Here is a 22,895-nt window from a genome sequence, read left to right as displayed (position 1 = left end):
TAGCAGATTTTTGCATAGCCACATAGATAGCCCTGGTCAACTGTGGAAACATATTCTAGATATTTACAAGACTTCCTGAAAATACTTTTTTTCACCATGTCTACTGTAAAGATCAAAGGGGATTTTGGAAAAATTTTAAATCTCAAATTCAATCATCTGTTATCATCTTCTATCATCTCCAAATTCTGGTGCACCAGGTTTTATCCTTAATCAACATAGTTTGACAAGTCTTATTCTCCGATAGTCTTTTCTAAGTCATCCGATCTCTTACCATAGACATTCAGAATTTCTTCATTCCACTTGGCAAATACTTAACTTAAAGCTGAAATTTCCATAACTTATCCATCTTTAAAGCCAACAAGTGTTCCAAGTCACCTAAGGATTTCCCAAAGAGCACCCAATATTATGTGCTCTTTTCTCTTGATTCAAGCTCCAATCTGCCCAGCCTAGTCAAGCTGTCCAAAATTCGGGGCTCTAGCCCTCACAACAGCTGACTCTCCATTGAGGGTAACTACTACTTCATCCTACTCCTGGAGCCGCCCCAACTGCACAAACAAAGTAGAAGCAATTTTGGCATCTACATTCAGTTACGAGCCTGTCATGACCACGCCTGAGCCAGGCCTAGGGGAAATCTCATGATGATCCTGACTTAGAGGTTCTTTTACTAAGCAGCAGTAAGCATCAACACGCTCTTAGGCTTCCTGTGGTAATTGTTGCATGTGTGCGCGCTATCAAAGTACTAAAAAATAAAATTTATTTTTTACCGCTGGGGGCAGTTCAGTAGTAGAGAGTATGTGTGTTCTGCGCTAATTGTTTAGCATAGCTACATCGCCATGTGCTAACTGATTACTACATGATTAGTGTGTGAGCCCTTACTGCCTACCCAACAGTTAGCAGTAGGGGCTCATGAGCTAATGAATTCAAAAAATAGAAAAATCAGTCGTTTGCTCATGTGGTAAAAATGGCCTTAGCACACAGGAATGACCCACGTAAGAATGCGTTCAGGCCATTTTTTCCACCATTCGATAAAAGGACCCCTTAGTGAGGTCTCCAAATCATTTCGGGCCACCATTTCAGCAGTAATGCTGCTGGATTCACATTATACCCTGAAATCGTATGAGCCACAAATGTAATAATAGTACGACTAGGGTGTTGCAAGAGGTCGCAGCAACCATTTTCTGGATGCATTCACAAGAGGCAGGAACAACTGGGCTTCGCTCCTACTCCCATCAACCCACACTGAACCACCATGGAGCTAAGTTAGGCCCAGGGGACCTACCTAGATACCTAGACTGCAGGTGGGTGGGGGATGGGGTGATGTTTGGGGAGAATGGGGGGGGGGGGGTTATGAATAGTGGTGGGCCTGGGTGAAAGGGAAAGAGAAAGAGAGGAGATTTTAGGGGGTGCCGGGAGGGGACTCCCAGGGCTGCAGACTGCTGTCGTATGTGGGCCCTGGCTGAATATCGACCAGGATCCACATATGCTCCGGCATCTAACGTCGAGCAAATTAGCCCTGATATTCAGTGCCAGGGCCCACACATGGCAAAGCACTGAATGCCTGGGGTTAATTTAGATGTCCATGGTCAGCGTAAAAAAAAAAAAGGCTGGCCACCTCTGGCTGAATATTTACCCCAGTGAGAACAAAGCATCTGTAAACTTTACAACAATATGGACGGGTGTACGGTAATTTTATAAACCATTTTCAAATGTAAAATGCTGATTAACAAATATGAATTGACTCTTATAAAATTAAGCTACACGCCTACACCTAATGCACATGGAGTAAGTCAGCGTGTACTTGTATAGTAGGCATGCTCAGGGGTGCAGTTGAACAGCGCATGGACAGAGTTATGATTTATGTGTGTACTTTATAAAATATGTGCAATTGTGTATATTATATTTACATCTGCTCTTGAGCCAGCTTAGTGTCTGTACTTTAAATCTAGGTGCAATTTCTGTTGGATTTGCACTAGTATTTCAAAAAGAAACATAGGTGCCTATGGAGCTCATTTTCAAAATAGAAAAACGTCCAAAAAGTGGCATAAATCTGCATTTGGATGTTTTTCTCAGAAAAACATCCAAATTGGTATTTTCAAAACAAATTTTTAGATGTTGTTCTATGAAGTTCATCAGAAGTGTGTTCAAATCACAACGGGGTGTGTCAGGGGCATCTTAATGGTGGGATCTGGGAGTTCCTAACACATGGATGTTTTTCAAACATAATGGAACAAAATAAAAGTGTCCAGGACTAAAACTAAGACGTTTTGATCTAGACCTGTTTTTATAATGAATAAGGCACAAAAGGGTGCCCTAAATAACCAGATGGCCACTGGAGGGAATCAGGAGTGACCCCCCAATACCCCCCCAGCGGTCACTGACCCCCTCCCACAAATGTGAATACAAATATGATTTAGCAACCTCTATGACAGCTTCAGATGTTAGAGCCAGGTCTATTAAAGCAGCATGCAGGTCCCTGGAGTAGTATAGTGGTCAGTGCAGTGCACCATGGAGTGGGGGATTCTGGTCCCTATCTCCATCTACCTGTCACATTTGTGGTGGAAATATATATATACTTTTACCCACATATCAGTTAGACAATTTTTTAAAAAGTATTATATCTGTCCTCCAAAACTCACCAGAAACCCACTGTACCAACCCACATATAGCCCTTCACCCATAAGGACTATTGTATACAGTTGTGGGCAGTGGGTTTTGGCGGCTCAACAGACAAGATAAGGGAGCAGTGGTGAGATGTGTACCTGGAAGCATGTTTTTGAAGTCCACTGCACCCCTAGGATGCCCCATTTATCTCCTGGGATGTCTGGGAGACCAGCCTACTAAAAATGCTGGCCCCTCCTACATCCCAATGGTTTGATTTTCTACGTTTTTCACTTGAATGTGGTTTTTTTTTAATGGACCAAAAAACAAAATGTCCAAAGCACAAAACCTTGTTAAAAACATTACTTTCGAAAACAAAAGATAGACGTTTTTCTTTTTGGAAAATTAACTTGTTTCTTATTCTGACTTTGGATGTTTTTAGCAAAACGTCTGAAGTTGGACTTAGACGTCATATCGAAAATGCCCCTCCACGTTTCTTTATAAAATAGGCACCTTCATGCTCTATTAACCTTGGCACCCTGTTAAAAAAATACCATCACAGTCTAATTTTCAGAAGCATTTCTGTAGGTAAAACAATATTTTATCTGCAGAAATAACACTTTTTCAAAATTTCCCTACGTGATTTGTGGGTAACAGTATATACATACACCATGATTCATGTGAGTTTTAAACACAAAAAAGGGAAAACGACCAAGACTACCAGAAACTGGAAGATGTTCTTTAATTAAAAGTTTATTGAAAGTTAGAAGACTCGACACAATGTCGTTTTTCGGCAGTCAGGCCTGCATCAGGAGTCTATAAAAACATACATTTATATGTAAATAAAAAATTAATAAACATAAACAATAGACACAATAGAGTTAAAACGTTTTCTATCCATAGTATATCCTAACCAAATGGTTTCCTCACATTAATTTCACTATTTTATCATTGTCCCTCACATAAAAGTTTTATTCATGTGTTCAGCATCTTATTAAATATACCGACATGTATAATATGTATGTGATTTAAACATTGATCATCCTCATATTTTACGTATTTGTTATAATAATTAATTTCAAATTCTATTCCATAAATCCATGATTTTCACAAATTATCTCAATATTTATAGACTTTAATCATTTGTTCATCAGCAAATCGCATTTTAAATGGTTCATTGTTCTTTGCATCATATAATTTCTTGTTTTATTATTTGATTAAAATTATAGTCTAATATTTTTTAATTCATATATTTTTTATTAATTGACTTTTGTACTTTATATACATTTATTATTGTTCATTCTATTTATCTATATAGAAATGTATGCGTTTATCATTGTTTTTAGTCATATAGAAACGTATGTGTTTTTGCCTTCCGGTAAACCATATATATTCACACATATCTTTGCCATAAGTTCACATACGTATGTGTTTTACACATTCCTTATACCTTCTGTTTTCAGAATTATCATTCAAATCTCTTAGTTTTTTTATATATACATATAACTTTTTAACTCTATTGTGTCTATTGTTTATGTTTATTAATTTTTTATTTACATATAAATGTATGTTTTTATAGACTCCTGATGCAGGCCTGATGGCCGAAACACGACGTTGTGTCGAGTCTTCTAACTTTCAATAAACTTTTAATTAAAGAACATCTTCCAGTTTCTGGTAGCCTTGGTTGCTCTCCCACTTTTTGTGTTTTGTTGTCTTTACCGTGGGACGTTTGAGTTCTCCGCTTGCCAGCGGATTTCCTCTCATGTGAGTTTTACCCAGACCACGTGGATGACTTCCAGTGGAATGGGAGTGAGAATGGGTTGCCACTTATGTGCATGCTTTTGAAAATCTGGGCAAATGTGCATAAACAAAGACGCCTGTGTGTACTAAATAGCAAGTGTAAATGCAAGCATATAATTTTTCTGATGTTATTTTCAAAGTGGAAGTATTGCACACCTTTGATCATCAAAGCTCTCACAGAGAAAACTGTGGGCATCAATGTGCACGCTTTTTACATAGTGCACTTCTTGACACTTATGGGTGTTAGAAGGTAAATAGGTGTTAGAAGGTAAATAGCTTTCACATAATATTCTAACCTACAAATGCACTCGATCTGCAGCCCGTCCTTACCTCTCAACCCTCATCTCCCCTTACGTTCCTACCCATAACCTCTGCTCTCAGGACAAATCCCTCCTTTCAGTACCCTTCTCCACCACCGCCAATTCCAGGCTCCGCCCTTTCTGCCTCACCTCACCCCATGCGTGGAACGGACTCCCTGAGCCCATACGCCAGGCCCCCTCCCTGCCCATCTTCAAATCATTGCTCAAAGCCCACCTCTTCAATGTCGCCTTCGGCACCTAACCACTACACCTCTACTCAGGAAACCTAGACTGCCCCAACTTGACATTTTGTTCTTTTAGATTGTAAGCTCCTTTGCGCAGGGACCGTCCTTCTTTGTTAACTTGTACAGCGCTGCGTAACCCTAGTAGCGCTCTAGAAATGTTAAGTAGTAGTAGTAGTATATTTAAAGAGAATCTTCACCCCATAATATAGTAACATAGAAAATGACGACAGATAAAGACCTGAACGGTCCCATCCAGTCTGCCCAACAAGATAAACTCATTTTACATGATATGTGATACTTTATATGTATACCCGAGTTTGAATTATCCTTGCCTTTCTCAGGGCACAGACCATAAAAGTCTGCCCAGCACTGTTCCTGTACTAAAAGTTCTCAAGCTAACGTTGCATCCCCTTAAAATTTACACTGCAGTCCATCCATATCTGTTCAGCCGTATATGTCTGCCCAGCATTGGTTTTACTCTCCAATTACCGGCGATAACAATATTCCACATAGCACCTACAAAATATCTGATGAATAGGAAGGGAGGAAGGGGAGTTGGTGTGCAATGATGGCAGTCACTGGTGTATCTGTGTAAGTTACCAGTTAGCTTAAAACTATCACATCAGACACTGAGCACCACTATAATTAATTATAACACACACTTTCACTTAAAGGTAGAGAAAATAAGCATAGAATCATTAGGTTTCTAAAACTAATGAAGATTACATTTTAACTGCCAGACCCTACACCATTCTTCTAACTTTTGGAGATCCCTTCTCATCGTTTCTACTCCCTCCAAGGTATCCACTCTATTGGCTATCTTCGTGTCATCCGGAAAAAGGCAAACCTTTCCTTCCAACCCTTCAGCAATATTTCTCACAAATATATTAAACAGAACAGGCCCCAGCACCGACCCCTGAGGAACTCCATTGCTCACCTTCCTTTCCTCCGAGTGGATTCCATTTACCACCACCCTCTGCGACCTGTCAACCAGTTTCCTATCCAGTTCACCACTTTCGGTCCTAAGTTCAGCCCTTTCAGCTTATTTACGAGCCTTCTGTGGGGGACCATATCAAAGGTTTTGCTGAAATCCAAGTGGATTACATCTAGCGCATGTCCTTCATCCAGTTCTTTAGTCACCCAGTTAAAGAAGTCAATGAGATTCGTTTGCAGAATTTTCTTTTGGTAAATCCATGTTGCTTTGGATCCTGTAACCAGCTAGCTTCTAGAAAGTTAACTATCCTTTCTTTCAGCAGCGACTCTATTATTTTTCCTACCACTGACATGAGACTTACCGGTCTATAGTTTCCCACTTTTTCCCTGTCTCCACTTTTGTGAAGAGGGACCACATCCGCTCATCTCCAATCTCGTGGAACCTCTCCTGTCTCTAAAGATCTATTAAATAAATCTTTAAGAGGTCCCACCAGGACTTCCCTGAGCTCCCTCAGTATCCTGGGATGTATCCCATCCGGCCCCATAGCTTTGTCCACCTTCATTCCCCAGCTGTTTATAAGCTCTTTCTTTCGTAAACGGCGCAGTATCCACTCCAATCCCAGATATTCCCTTGGCAGCCAACTGTGGTCCTTCTCCAGGATTTTCCTCCATGAATACTGAAGAGAAATAACTGTTTAGCACATTCGTTTTATCCTCCTCACTCTCCATATAAGCATTCTCATTATCTTTCAGTCTTGCAATTCCATTCCTATCTTTTCTCCTTTCTCCAATATATCTGAAAAAGGTGTTGTCACCTCTCTTTACATCTTTAGCCATGTTTTCTTCCGCTCACGCTTTTGCTAGCCATATTTTTCTCTTTGCTTCTTTGAGTTCACATTGTATCAGTTCACATAGAGGGGTGAATTTTATTAAAAAGGCGCTGATGCAAAATATTTAAAAAGGTACATAATTATAAAGGCAACATAAGCACATATGTGCCGTTATAAAATATGACCTAAAACTAGCTCCAGAAGTGCACAAATTTATATCTACTCTGGACCAAATTCTATAAATAAGGCCAAAAAAATGTGCTAAGTGCTATTCTATAAATGTCGCTCAAAGTTAGGCACCATCTATAGAATACGCTTGGCATCAAGATCAGCGCCTAACTTTAGATGGGAAGATTTACAACAAATAAACCCTGGTGTAAATCCTCACGACTAAATTAGACATGGATCCCCCTTTTTCTATAACCAAATTTTAGCAATGCCCCTGATCTGCCCAAGGCCATGCCCCCTTTTTGGAGATGCATGTAAAATTTACATGTGGACCCCCATGACTAAAAACGCATGTATAAATTTCAGTTAATGCCAATTAGTGCTGATAATTGATTATTGATAAATCACATAGATCTGGACAGTGTTACTTAAGGCACTGCGGGGATTAACATGAATCAATACCTTCAAACTTTTCCCAAGCACATATCGAATTCTGTGATGTATATTAATGGGTTGTGAAGGATCTTCAGAATTCATGCATCCTGACTGCTAAACTCACAGTTTTCTTGCAGTCAGGTGCAAATCGTCATTGATCCTGTGATATATGTTATTTTGTTTTAATACTTATTTTCTGATGTATGTTCTTTTTTAAAACAATTTTCTACTTTTAGTGCTCTGTTCTTCAAAAGTCTCATGGTTCATTTCACAATTCGTTTCTTATTTGCCACAATACAACGTTAAATGTATTCATGTACTTAACTGGCATCAAAATACAAGACGTCAGGAATCTCAACGGACTTGGCCAGGTTTTGCGACTTCGTCAGAGCGGAGGTTCTTTTTCACTCTCCTGCTTCCGTCTTCTTGTTCAACAGAATGGCTGCCAGAAAGACGGAAGCTGGAGAATGAAAAAGAATCTCCGCCCTGACGAAAAGTCGCGAAACCTGGCCAAGTCGGTTGAGGTTCCTGATATCTTGTATTTTGCTGCCAGTTAAGTAAATGAATACATTTAACGTATTGTGGCAAATAAGAAACGAATTGTGAAATGAACCATGAGACTTTTGAAGAACAGAGCACTAAACATAGAAAATTGGTTGAAAAAAGAACTTACACAAAAAAAAAACATATGTCACAGGATCAATGGCGATTTGCACCTGACTGCAAGAAAACTAAGAGTTTAGCAGTCAGGATGCATGAATTCTGAAGGTCCTTCACAACCCATTAATATACATCACAAAATCTGATGTTTGCTTGGGAAAAGTTTGAAGGTACTGATAATTGATTATTAGCACCCAATTATCAGTTTTAATTGGCTCATCATTCAATTACATTGTGTGCACAAATTGGGTGCATGCCCAAATTTGCACAAGCAACTTTAAGCACCATTTATAGAATTTGGGGTTCTATGCATATACTCACATATTTTATAAAATGTGTACAAATTAAGCCTCCTACAATGTCTACACACAGCAGGAATATCATTCCGTATCATTTTGTTAGTAAGTCTAATTTTGAGTCATTTTCCATATGTAAAACATGTTTCACAAGCAGAAAATGCTTTATAAAATTATTCCCAGGATGCTTAAGGTTGAGAAAACCAAAGCCTTTGTATTTTCATCTTGTTAAATATGTTAAAATTTACTGTAATTAAAAGAAACCACAGAGGATCTTAAACATTTCTTTTACAGTTCTGCACGAAAAGACTGCTTAGGCATAACCTCATCTATTCCTTAAGGTTTTACAAAGATTTAATAGCTCAGTTCACAAATATGTTTAGGATAACCTGTTGTCTAAGAATGATAAAGTGAAACCTCACAATTTACCTTTTAAAATGCTTAAGTTTATTTTGGGCTCCTTTTACAAAGAGTTGCTAGTGATTCCAGTGTGGCAAAATGTGAAGAAGCCCATTCATTTCCTATGGGTTTCATCGTATTTGCCGTGCCGGAATCACTAGCGTGCATTTGTAAAAGGAACACTTTGTTTCTTACACATTACATTTTTCTCATTAAACTTCAAGATCAGTTCTGACTTTACTGTTATACTATGACTAAATTTCACTAACTGGACATAAAAACACATTTTAAATTTCACCTATTTATAATGTATTTTTTTTACAACTTGTTTTATAAGGAAAGAAAACCTGTGACTATAAATGACCAATACACTGTAGAAAAAAAACAGGTAATTTGTTTACTTTCACAGAATGTCTCTCCTTAAATTTCACCCAATAAACCCATCTCATTTTTAAATGGAGAGCAAAGTTGCTATTTGATTATTTTTCCTAAAAGGTAATGGGGGAAATAATTGATACTTTTATGTGAAAATAGTAATGCAAAGAATACTTCTTTCATATTAGAGCAAGAACACACGCTGCTGAATAAAGGGCATCAGATCAAATCAATTGACAGAAATGACCACTAAAATTGACAGAAATGACCACTAAAAACAATTTAGAGAATATAGAGAAAATTGCAAATTGTATAGGGCAGTTTTAATCTTAGGTAGAAAAAAATGAATTGCTCATCTCAATTTAAAATTCAAAGGGCAATGGAGTTAATGCCTCAATCAGTATTTTGTCCATTTTCTTCCTATCCCATTCAGTCTATGATCCAACCCCTATTGCTGTGACAGGTGCACCAGGGATAAATAGCAGCATTCTCCCATCTCCAGGATTATACAGTATGAATCCATGATACAGAGCACAAGAGTACTGCACAGACTTCATCATGCATTTAGCATAAGGGATTGCAACTGATCAGAAATGACCAATCACTGTGAAGTCAGCCGTGCAGCTGCCTAACTAACCACTATATCTTCTAGAATACATCTAATAAAAAAATACACAGCCATTTATTACTTCCTTCAGCTTTCTATTAAAAATGTCAGACGTATATTTCACTCCCACTTAAGGGCATCTTTTTCTTTAAATTTCATAATACAAGTAAATAGTAATACAGATGGCTTTGCACGCAATATATGCACAGTACTATCCTTGATCAACATTCCAGTCAGAAAGAGAATCTTCATCACTAATGCTACAATAAAAGATATTGTTTTCTCTTTTCTAGGCAATTGTGCAGAATTTCATTTGTTTTAACAGCTGAGACTCCTCTATGAAAATCTCAGCTGCTGTTAGCAATGGCATTATCACCTAATCTGTCAAACCCCATTTGTTGAATAAAATTTTGTTAAATTTAATACTCACATGCTGTTGAAGAGCTCTCGGTATGTTTCGTCACCTTTTCCTTCTGACATCAAGCTGTCCAATTTGTCAATTAGCTTTGCCTCTACCTGAAACGCATGCATAGAAATGCTGATTGCTCTTCACTACGATTTCTTTTGAAGGCAGTAATGTTCAGTGGATGACTTCACATCTCAAAATTGTAAGTTTTTTTCGTAGGTCATAGCACCATCCGTCTTAAGCTGCTACCATCACTGAAAAATCTTTTTGGGACTAATTTAAAATAGAGCGATGTCTTTAAAGTGCTGGCTCAGAGGTAATTGCTGTTCCTGCTGCTGCTACTGAGGCAGCTATTTATGGATTCAAACAAAAAAAGCGTGGAGCCCAGCCACTGTATCTTGCCTGAATTCTTCCTGCAGGGTTGCAGCTAGAACAAGTCACATTTCCTAAATCTCACAGTGAAACAAAAGTGTGACAACACATTCTTTGTATCCGACCACTTGCTTAGCCTTCTGTGATTCCTATGCAGTTTTTTCCACCACAGTTCTAAGCGCACAAGTGTTCACAGGTAATGGCCTTCTAGGGTTCTGACAACAACAAAATAGCAGGAAAGAACCCATGTTTGGTCAGGGAAGGTGTTTTGGGATTTAGCTCACATCTTTTTCAGTAATAGCTCAAGGTGAATTATATTCAGGTATTTTCTTGTCATCGGAGGTTCTTACAATCTAAGGGGCCCTTTTACAAAGTTGCGGTAAACACAAATGCGTGCTTACCATAGCAAAAAATGGCTTACTTTGGGGCATGCTGAGGCATCTCACAGTAATTTGGGGATCTATATGTGCTACCTCCGTGCTAAAAAATAAAATAAAATGTTTTAGCATTGGGGGTGGGTTTGGGGTGGAGTGGGCGTGTTCTGCACTAATCGGTTAGTGCATGGGCATTGCCGCACGCTAACCAATTAGCACATGTTTAGGGCATGAGCCCTTACAGCCTACATAATGGGAGGCGGTACGGGCTCTGGCACTAATGGGAAAATGAGCGCATGACCATGAATAAGAAAAATAGAAAAATCAGCCATTTTATCCCAGTGGTAAAAATGGCCTTAGCGAGTGGGAATGACCAGCGTAAGGGCATGCTAAGACCACTTTTTACCATTGTTTTGTAAAAGGGCCCCTAAGTTTGTACCTGAAGCAATGGTGAATCAAGGGGTCCTTTTACTAAACCGTGCTAGAAAGTGGCTGGCGCTGCAAATAGCACATGAGTTTGCCGCATGCACAGGCCATTTTCTAGCACAGCTGAAAAATTGCTACAGTCGGGGTCTATTTTTTAAATGGACACATGCTAATTTCCACATTAGAGTGTGGCCATTACCACCGGGACCTTACTGCCACCTATTTAGTAGTCAATAAGGACTCCCGTGCTACTCTTGTACTAATCGGGTAGCATATGGCAATGTGCCCATGCTAACCAATTACCCTGGATTCTATATAGTGCACTTAGATTTAGGCGCCAAAATTGGCACGGATTCTATAACAACCAGTGTAACTTAATTGGCTTGACACTAATAAGCACTTATATCAGCACTTAACAAGCAACAATTAGCATTAATTGGCACTGATTAGAATTTAGGCACACAACTCGCTAAGCGTATTCTGTAAAGATGTGCAACAAACTTCTAATGTGCACAAGCAAAAAGGGGCTTGGTTATGGGTGGGGAAATGGGTGTTTCGTGGGCGTTCTGAAATTTAGGCGCCTTGTTATAGAATATGACCCAGTGCACCAAAATCTATGTGCCAGGATTTATGCCATGCCTTAGTTGGTGTAAATGGATGCATGCCGATTTAGGTGCTGAAATACCAACTATGCATATTCTATAATTGGCGCCTAAATCTAAGTGCCGATTATAGAATACGCTTAGTGGGCAATGATTTCAGCGTCAAGTTTTTAGGCACCATATATAGAATCTCCTCCTTAGCAGAGGCATGCCTACTCTTTGCACTCAGTTATACCTTCCATGGCAAAAAATATTTTTTTACCGCAGGAGTAGCATGCGCTGCTGTCTAAACTATCGCGGGACGCCTCAGCGTGTCCCGCAATAGTGCTCTTTAACTGCACGGTAGGCTCTTGTTAGGCCTACCATGCCTTAGTAAAAGGTTCCCTTAATGACTTGCCCAAAATCACAAATAGCTACAGTGGGATTTCAGTTGGGCTTTCCAAGGGGTCCTTTTACAAAGGTGCGCTAACGATTTTAGCATGCTCTAAATGCTAGAGATACCCATATATTCCTATGGGTGTCTCTAGTGTTTAGTGTGCATTAAAAACGCTACCACGCCTTTGTTAAAGACCCCCCTAGTTCTGAGCTGCTCTAACCTTTAGGTTTCTCCTACATCTACAGAATAATAAAATTCTTAAGCCTTGGGCTTACATATGATGCCTATAGCTCCAGATTAATATTACTTTGTATATTGATTTACTCCTGTTTCTGATTTATTGCAAACAAACAGAAATGACAGCAACAAGCATTTTTCAAATCACTTGGTCATGAAAAACATACCACAGTTTTGGTAGAAAATTAAAATATGTGTGACACTAATAATATGTGGAATTTCCAGATATATGATGCATTATCTACTAGGTAGACTTAATAATAAGTGGTCTTGCACTGGTAGGTGATCATGGTATTTGGGGAAAAAAAAAACAACTTCTGCTACCAATAAAATAACTGCAACAGGATATCAAATCCATTTATCAGAAATGCATACAACTTCCCAGAATTGTATTAGTAGTTGCAAGGAGAATCAACAAATGCTGGCATTCTGCCCTCCCACAACACACAATTTTCTTACAATAAAATTTTGTAATGCAGTACTTAATAACACATACACATGATGAATACTAGCTCAACTTTTGCAACAGCTAGCCAAGCATCACTTTAGCACCAGCTGGCTATGCATGCTTCCCAAAATTATAAGTCTCATTCCTTAATAACAGCCTATCTGTCCCACCTACACCACTCTAAAATGGATGAGCTAGATTTGCATACAAAGAGTCTGCAATATTTTAAAATTTATGTCATGCATATTCATTGTGGTAATCCTGAAAACGTGACTGACTAGGTGTGCCTCCAGCAGAGGGTTAAAAAACACCGGCAGACTATAAAAGTACAAGTCAAGAGAGATGCTGAACTGTTAACCTCTGTTTTTTCCAAGAGCTTCCTGTTTGATCTTTAGTAGGTGTAGGTCATTCGTTTTTTTTTCCTGTGTGTTCATTTTCTAACTTTAACTGTGCAGTAATAAGCATAACACTAATAGCAGTAGTGCCCATTACTTCTTTTTAAAATATTGTGTGTACTCCAAGCTTCAGGTTATGCTGGTCTACTATAGCATCCACTTGTCAGGTGACCTGTACCTTTCTCATGTGTTATAACTATGCATAGGGCTCCTTTTGCTAAGGGTACAATCAATCCAAATCTAACAGCAAATACAGCAAAAGAAAGGTGCATATAATCTTACAGAAAATGCATGCCCATAAATATCATCCTGCTGGTTCATAATTTCTGAAGCAGAATGAAGGTGGGTGGTTAAAAACGATCTAAGGCAGCATGGAAAAACTGAGTGGGAGCTGAAGGAATACTGTACAAGCTTTACAGGCTCTCTAGCTGAAAACTAAAAGAAGAAGCAATAGAATCAAGCACATCCACATCTTTTTCTTTACCTTTTCTCAGAGAGTCATTATTTAAATCACAGAAAGACTAAGGGAAACTACCAATTATCCCTCAAGACTTACATCACCATTTGCGTGTTCTCAATTGTCTATTTTCAGCACCTTTTTCCTGGATTTTAACTATTCAATTAGAATTGCACTGGATTCAGTCTATACAGAATAGTGCAAGAAATTTCTCAAGCAGTCTTCTGCTTCCACTGTTATTATTCATCTTTCAAAAACTTCCAACTTCTCCTATCATTCCCACTGAGAACTTTCCACTCTGACCCAATACATTCCCATTGTCAAAATTTTTGTATTGTATAACCATCTGTGAATTATTATATGGGACTGCCATGAAAAATATAACCCTCCCCGAGGACAAATTCTTAAGATCAAGTATCCTAATATTACTCTGATGTCCTATTTGACACAAAATCTCAAATTTAAAAGGCAATGAAATGGTGACAAAATGATGGTTGTACTCCTCAGCATCTCTAGTTTCAGTTTGGTCAAATCCAGAGACCTAATTCAAACTATAACTAGGGTTCCTACAAGGAAGCATGTTGGACTGATGCTGAGGTCAATGGGCTCCTTTCCAAGTTGTCAACAATCTTACCATTGTCTGGAACACATGGATATACTAACCCTTTATCTGTGCCTTTCAGCTGTGAATTACTAAACACCAGGATTACAGTTTTCTTTCACTGAAAACAATTACTTCACATACCTGCTTGAAGTTGCCACTGCGTCTTTGCTCCCAGTCCATCATGTCATGGAATATAGGTATCATTACATTTCGTAGATCTGGCTGTGGTATTAAGGTTACCTCTAAGAAAGGTCCAATAAGTGCTGGGATAAAGTGAAGTTTGTGCTCTCCTAAAAATCAATAATTTCAGCAGCATTTATTTTTTCAAAATCTATTGATTCAGAAAATATAGATTATTATGATTTATGAACACTGCTTTTTAAACTAATACATGCATTATTTTAAAAGGTTGAGAGATTGGTGATGGGGGAAGGGCACATTTGTTGATAATAAGTGCTCTGCTCCCTTATTCACTTTAGAAAGAATGTTTCTTGCCCTCCCCAATTCAGTTTGAGTTGTAGCTGCGTAAACTGAAGCTCGTTTTACCCCTTTGCCCCCTGAATTACCTTTCTCAGGAATGTTTGTTATTTTTGTCAACCTTTTACCTTACCCAGCTGTTAAGATCTCAACATACTCATCTTGCCAGATTCTTCATGATTTGGGTAGAATGTAGAAAAACTATAGACAATATCAGTTTTCATTCATTGGTATTCTGTTCTGATAACTTATTTTTATTAAAAAATTTTTACATAGAAACATTATGAAGGCAATTCTATAAGAGGGTGCCACGATTTAAGGCACCATAAGAACGTGGGTAATGAGCCTATTCTATAAGGACACTTATGTGCACAAGTGGCCTTATAGAATGCTAGTGTAGACCAGCATGAGTGTACCTAAGTGTAGGCACTATCATTTATAACAGCTTTGTGGCATTTACACACACAACTTACAGTATTCTGTATGTAGCCCACATAAATGGCCTGCTCATGCCCCTCCCCGGTGAATGCTCCTTTAACAATTATGTGCTATATATGTTGAGTGCATAATTAAAGAATCATGGTTAGGCACACTACTGCCATTTACACAGATTAGTATACCCACAGGAATGAAAGTATACAATAAAGTTAAGTACACAAAAGGCACCTAAATGAAGGCAACCTGTTTTTGAATGAGTGGTTTTAAGCGCAGTTCTATAATCTAGGTCCCCACATAGGCAGGGACATGGAGAGGGCTCTCATTTATATGCATAACCAAGGGCGGACTGACCATATGGAAAACCAAGCAGTGCCCAAGGGCCCCAGGGCTGTGTGTGTGTGGGGGGGAAGTGCTTCCCTCCCACATGCCTAATATGTGACATCCTTCTCTCTCCTCTGGAACCGGGACTGTGACGCTCCAGGGTCAGTGACGTAAGAGACGGGAGGAGCCTGTAGAGCCAGCAGCCAATGCCTCAAGGCTGCCTGCGGTGCCGCACTTTTTTTTTTAAACATTTTTTTGTCGTTAGCGCTCTGCGCTCAGCTCAGTCAGCTGAGTGCTTCTTCTTTTTATAGCGCCGGCCCTGCTGCTCAACAGGAAAAGCAGCAGTGGCCGGTAATGGGAGCTGGGGCTGGCGGGCCTGAATCGGGAGAGGGAAAACAGATGGAAGGATGGGAGAGAAAGAGGGAAAACAGATGGAATGAGGGGGAGAGAAAGAGGGAAAACAGATGGAAGTATGGGGAGAGAAAGAGGGAAAACAGATGGAAGGATGGGAGAGAAAGAGGGGAAACAGATGGAAGGATGGGGAGAGAAAGAGGGAAAACAGATGGAAGGATGGGAGAGAAAGAGGGAAAATGGATGGATGGGGAGAGAGACACTGGATGGAAGGATGGGGAGAGAAAAAGGGGAGATGGATGAAAGGATGCAGAGAGAAAGGGGAGAGACTGGAAGGATGTGGAGAGAGAAGGGACACTGAACAGAAAAGGGTAGAGAGAGAGAGAGAGAGAGAGAGAGAGACACTGGTTAGGAGGGAGAGAGAGACATTAGATGGAAGGATCAGGAGAGAGGGTAGATGGGTGGAAGGATGGGGAGAGAAAGAGGGAAGACGCTGGAGGGAAGGGTAGGGAGAAAGAGGTGACACTGGATGGAAGGATACAGAAAGAAAGAGGGGAGACTACTGGAAGGATGAGGAGAGAGAGGGGAGACACTGGAAGGATGGGGAGAGAAAGAGGAGAGCTGCTGGATGGAAAAGGGGAGTAGTGAAAGACTGGAGAATAAGAGGAAGGGGTATGGGGAGAACAAGGGTGAGAAAAAGATGAAAAGCCAAAAGTAGATGAAGGAAATTAAAGAATGGATAGTAAAAATGAATTAAATCTGGACAGAGAGAGAGAGGCAGAAAAATACTGAAGAAAGCAAAGAAAAAGGAGAGAAAAATGACAAATGGCCAGGAAACCCTGGCAGAAGAGTTAAGTGAAAACGAAGGAAAGCAGAATCTAGAGACCGGGAGCAACACAATGAGAAAAAGTAAATGGCCATACAACAAAGGTAAAGAAAATAATTTTATTTTTAATTTAGGATAAAGTAATATGGTACCTGTATTAATAAAGTTTCAGAGACCAATACTTCCTTCCTTAGGTCAGGAGAGGATACCGCAACGGCATTATACTGACCTGAAGCAGGAGGTTTTGGCCTCTGAAAGCTCACTGAAAAGGGTGTTAGGCTATTAAATAAATTTTCTGAAATCTGATGCACTGAAAAGCAGCACTTTACCCTGTGTGACAAATGCATCTAATTAGCGTGACTAAATTTTGCTGGGGGAGGGGAGTTGAGAGAAAATTTTGTGCCCACCCACTTTGGGTTCAGGCCCATCCAAAATTGGCAGTCTGGCTATGCCACTGTAATGGAACCTAGTCACCTACGTTCTATTATAGAATACGCACTTACAGGTAACTAAATGAAGGCACCCAGTTGTAGAATTGCCTCCTATGTATTTACACCTGCTCCAAACGTATACATGTGTGATTTGTCCCTGCCTTTCTCAGGGCACAGACCATAAAAGTCTGCCCAGCACTGTTCCTGTACTAAAATTTCTCATAAAGTTGCATCCCCTTAAAATTTACACTCCACTCCATCCATATCTATTCAGCCACGATCAGGTCGCAGACCGTAGATGTCTACCCACAATTGGTTTTACTCTCCAATTACCGGCGTCGCAACCCAATCTCTGCTAAGATTCTGTAGATCCATTCCTTCTAAACAGGATTCCTTTGTGTTTATCCCACGCATGTTTGAATTCCATTACAGTTTTCATCTCTACCACCTCCTGCGGGAGGGCATTCCACATATCTTCCACCCTTTCCATGAAAAAATACTTCCTGACATTACTCCTGAGTCGGCCCCCCTTCAACTTCAATTCATGTCCTCTAGTTCTACCACCTTCCCGTCTCTGGAAAAGGTTCGTTTGCGGATTAATACCTTTCAAATATTTGAATGTCTGTATCATGTCACCCCTGTTTCTCCTTTCCTCCAAGGTCTTAAACCTACCTGAAGACCTTCAAGTCTCTCCTTAAAACCCACCTATTCCATTTAGCCTTTGGTACTTCCTAGTAGTTGCTCTCTCTCTCTTATTTTTCCTTTTCTCATCTGCTGTTTTTCTCTTTTTACAATTTGTTTTTTGTACACCGCATAGTCACCTTCATTAGCTCTTTTGCTGTATATCAAATGCCATGAAATAAATAGTTACAAGTGATTTGTTTTTCAAATTGAAGCTAGGTAGAAAACGGAAAGATTTTTTTATCTCCTTGTAACTTTAGAACTGATGTACAGCGCTTAATCATCTTGCATTCTGACTACTATAATAGTGTACTTTTGCGCTTGCCTCAGAAGATGATTAAAGTAATACAAATGGCTCAGAATGATGTTGCTAGGATTATAAACAGGAAAAGTAGACTTGAGCACATTCCACCTGTTTTATTCCAACTTCATTGGTTACCCATAGAATGGAGAATCAATTATAAGATATTACTGCCTGTTTTTAAGGTACTTAATAATTTGGTTTTCTCATTAATAGCTCCCACTTTGAGATTATATCAGTCATCAAGAGAACTGAGATCTACACAGAAGGGTCTACTGGATGTTTCATCATTCCACGATGTTAGGCTTGATATGTATAGAGATATTTTTATATTTCAGGCCCTAAATAGTGGAAAAGACTGCCCTCTGACTTACATGAACTTAAGCGCATGAACACTTTTAAGAAGGCTTTGAAAACCTTTCTGTTCTACAAGTATTAAGGATCTAATTGAGTGAAGGTTTCCTGTTTGTAAGATTGTGCGGGTTATATATTTTTAAATAAATAAAATAAAATAAAATAAAATAAAATAAGTGTTAATGCTCAAACTCAGCCCAGTAGTTAAGTTGAGCTTTAAAGACAGATTGGATTTAGTTTTTTTTTTAATTGAAATTTCCAATTAAACACAAAGGCACTCAGAAAATAATGCTGATGTCATCAGAAATAAAAACATTAAGTCAGTAGAAAAAAATTATACAGATATCATCATTCATCCTGGCTTTATCCTAAGGCGATCTTTACAAACAAAAATACCACCCTCAGTTTGTTACTTAACTTCCCCATCTAACAGAAACATTTCCAGCTGATATGGTTCAAAGAAGACATATTGATTATCAGGAAAAGAGATCAAACATTTAGAGTGACACTTAAGGAAAAATGTAGCACCTAAAGCCAAAATTCTTGCCTTAAGCTGAAGAAACTCTTTTTGCCTAGCTTGAGTTGCTCTAGAAACATCAGGAAATATCTGGAACATGTCCACAAAAAAGGAAATCTTTTTCTTAAAACTAGCTTTCAAAATCATTGCCTTATCTACATCCAGGGCAAAAGGGACCAGCAGGGTGGAATGTTGAGTAATATCATCCTGTGAACTCTCAAAAAATGCAGTCAAATTCTTCAAATTAGATTGAGGTGACAGAACATTACATTCTTCTCCCTGCTGAGTCTCCAATACTCTGTTTGGCAGATAATAAGATTTAGAAATAGATATAGAATCTGCATGAGGCAAAGCCAACGCTTCTTTGAGATATTTCCTCATTAATATCTCAGCAGATAATAAGAGACAGACTGGAAAGGTTAAGAATCTCAGATTAGAAGTCCTCAAATAATTTTCCACTACCTCAAGCTGCTTGTGCAGGTATAGGCTATCCTTAACATTGAAAGCCCCCCACTTGTTGCACAGCACCAACCTGAGATTCAACTTTCTTTAAGGAAATATCAAGAGAAAATAATTTATGTTCCAAATCATCTACTTCAGAGACCACAGAATGGAAAGAAATCAGAGTTGCTGTACAGGTCCTTGAAGCAATGCTTCAGTCCTCTTCACAACCTTCCAAACGTCCAAAAATGATACCTCAGAAGACCCAGTATCCACACTGGCACTTCCTTAGGAAAAACGCTGGAGAAATTGAACAAACTTTAGAAGTTGGAGAAGGAGAGGACTGTTACACTGCCTCAGTTCCCACTATGGGAGAAAAAACATGTTGGGACAAATCCCTATCATGGGCAAGATGGGAAGAATGGGGTTGCTCAGGGGACAGCCTTTCCCCTTAATTTAAAGAAGCACCCAAGTCACCAGCGATCAAAGGGGATAGCAGTTCTTTATTCACAGTTTTCAGATGTCTCTCAATCAGGCCTAGTAACAAAGGAGTACTCATTGTTAGATGTTTAGTCATTGCCTTGTGCTTCCCCGTATCAGTGATAAAAAAAGAAGAGTCCAAAAAATCTTTACAAAGACTTTTGTCATACCAGGGCTCCCCTTAGGGCATGCCCCTTTGGCCACACTCTGCAGCTGTACTGCAGGGAACTGTTGACTTTTATAACTGGAATTGGCCTACTGTCAACTGTGGTCGTGATCCCTCTCTGACTCGCTTTATGTCCCGATGGTCAACTGTTGTGCTGGCTACTGTCTGCATTGTTTCTTTCATGTGTGTTTCAAGCCTCACTTTGGGTTCTGTGTATTTCCTGCCTCTGTCCTGTAGGGTTTCCACTTTCTCTGTGTTTCAAGCCTCACTTTGGTGTTCAGTGTGTATTTCCTGCCTCTGTCCTGTAGGGTTTCTACTTCCTCTGTGTTTCAAGGCTCACTTTGGTGTTCAGTGTGTATTTCCTGCCTCTGTCCTATTTATAAGGAAGTGGTGCACTTTCATTCAGGGCCTTTGCAATGCCAAAGGTCTCCAGGTTAGTCCATGTGCAGTGAAGCACTTCTGCGTTGTTGTCTGTGTGTCTGTGGGCACTTCTGCCTTGATTTCTTGTTGCTTTGTTCTTAGCCTGTGTGCCTGTGGGCACTTCTGTCTTGATTCCTTGTTTAGGGTGCCTGTGTGCACTTCTGCTTCTGTTCTTTTCGGTCTGTTTGTGTGCTAGGTTCGGCCTTCAGCCATAGTTCTGTTGTTTGTCTGTGTGGGTCAGCGTTGTGTCTTGCCTAGTCTGCCTTGCTTGTTCTAGTCCCCTCTACCTTAGCTTCTGCCTTAGTTCTGTTGTTTGTCTGTGTGGGTCAGCTTTGTATCCTGCTTGTGTCTACCCTGTTTGTCTTCAGCTCCAGTCCCCTTCCTGCTTGTCTCTGCCCTGTTTGCTTTCAGCTTCTGTTCCTGCCAAGCCTGTTTGAGTATCCTAAATCCGGTTCCAGTATCCTGAATCCTGTCCCCTGCCAAACTTGTTTGAAAATCCCGAATCCTGCTTGAGTATCCTGAATCCTGTTCCTGCCAAGCTCGTTCCAGTATCCTGAATCCTGTTCCAGTCAAGCCAAGTCCGTTCCAGCATTTGGTTCCAGCCAAGCCAAGCCAAGCCAAGTCCATTCCTGAATCTGATTCCAGCGAAGCCAAGTGCATCCTGAATTCTGTCCAGTCCTGCTTGGGGGGGGGGGGGGGGCTGCCTCCTCCTGCCGCTCAACGACAGTAGGCCAAAGGCTCACGTTGTTCCAGAGTTCGTGACTATTTGTTTAAAGCCTGGGACCATGACACCTAACAGGATGACGTCAGCAGGCTGGAAATGGTATCTCAGCAGCGAGGGGGAATCCCAACAAGCCTCCAGGTGCTTGATTCTCCTGTCAGGTACTCACTCCTTCTCCTTCACAGTTATTTAGTTTTTTTCTCACTATAGCAGATGTCATGCAGTTTAGGAGATGCTCCTTGGGAACATAACAACCAAAGATGATCTGAGAAGTCAAATATTAAGTATAAAATATTTTTGAAAAAGCCTATGCTTATCTATTTTTTTAATGCTACTCCCATCCAGAGGCATAGACAGCCTCCAATATTTTTTTTTTTTTTGGGGGGGGGCCCACAGATGGACTGAGGAATCAACATATTCTCTCCCCCCCGGTACATTAAAAATAATACGCTTGCTGGTATGGATGCTGAAACCCTGCCAGTCAAAGAAATTCTCTGCCGAGCCACTCCCCTCCTCCTCCTCCTCATGCTGCTGCAGTAGTCCAGAAGTCGGTGGGGTGCCTCCAGACACCAACTTCAAGACTCCCCTAGCATTCCCAATTCTTGTGCAATTATATAGAGAGCATTTGAAGATTTTACTATACAAACCTGAAGATTATTTTGTAGTTGAAACTGCATATGCAAATCTACAAAGACTGATAGAGAACTATGGAAGCAGTTGATAGGTACTTGGGACTCCTAGTTTTGAGAAGTTTGCTCACTATTCTAGAAATAGGAACGATCACATTTGACAAAGTTTGGCCCATTTATCTACCCTGGTAGTTTGGATAGGAGTAAAGAGGGGATCCAACTGTTTGAAGATTTAGATCAGAAACCATTAAGAATTTTTTTTTTTTATTGACTTTAATCATTTATACAAGTTGCCAAAAAAAATCATACTTGTTGAAACACAGAGAGAAATTAACATAAAGCAATCTTGAACCTAATTCGGCTCCAAAAGGTAACAATAGCGCTCTTTCTTAGACCACAATATATGTACAGAGAAAGGGGGAGTGATTAGAAATAAAGAAACAAAAAGAAAATCCTCAAACAAAGGACAAAAATGTCCATTATAGTGGCTTAACATCTGGAAACCATTAAGAATTTTAAAGGAGAATTCTGATGTCTGAAAATAATGTATGCCCTACTTAGTTAGTAGGGTGTGGGATTGTACCTTGGGCTCTTCAGCAAACTATTCCTCTTTCTCAAAGAGAACTGATTCTGGATTTCTGAAGGCTTATAAAGATGCAATTAACATGATCTATGTTCATAGGATTTAAGGAGATTCATACCCAGGAGGAGATTCAAGAGAATATGTAATTATACATCTTGCAGCTGCAGCCACCTTGGCTTCTCATCTTGGTCAGGTATCTCTCTGAACCAGTTGTCACCTTACCTTAATAAAAATGCCGTATACACATGATAATCAGGAAAATTAATAACACCCCTGCTTTTAGAGCATTTTAGCTTTGTCCAGGCAATACTTGGAGGCCTAACAACACTCAATGGTTTTATAAAAAGAATTTAGTAATTGAAATAGAAGAATACTAAATATAGGTGTTCTTAGGATCTTTTACCATTTTGTCAACT

The 22,895-nt window shown here is 39.7% G+C and overlaps 1 protein-coding gene across 1 annotated transcript in view; it reads right to left on the bottom strand.

The window, feature by feature from the left end:
- Window positions 1-22,895, bottom strand: part of DOCK4 (dedicator of cytokinesis 4) — a 798,954-nt gene that overhangs the window by 204,157 nt on the left and 571,902 nt on the right. Inside the window, 2 exon segments of the mRNA XM_030215964.1 lie at window positions 10,076-10,161; window positions 14,484-14,632. Coding sequence (XP_030071824.1) covers window positions 10,076-10,161; window positions 14,484-14,632 — 235 coding nt within the window.

Source organism: Microcaecilia unicolor, chromosome 10 (genome assembly GCF_901765095.1).
Source record: "Microcaecilia unicolor chromosome 10, aMicUni1.1, whole genome shotgun sequence".
Taxonomy (NCBI): Eukaryota; Metazoa; Chordata; class Amphibia; order Gymnophiona; family Siphonopidae; genus Microcaecilia; species Microcaecilia unicolor.
The sequence above is the reverse complement of the archived record's forward strand: the minus strand, read 5'-3'. Positions and strand labels throughout refer to the sequence as shown.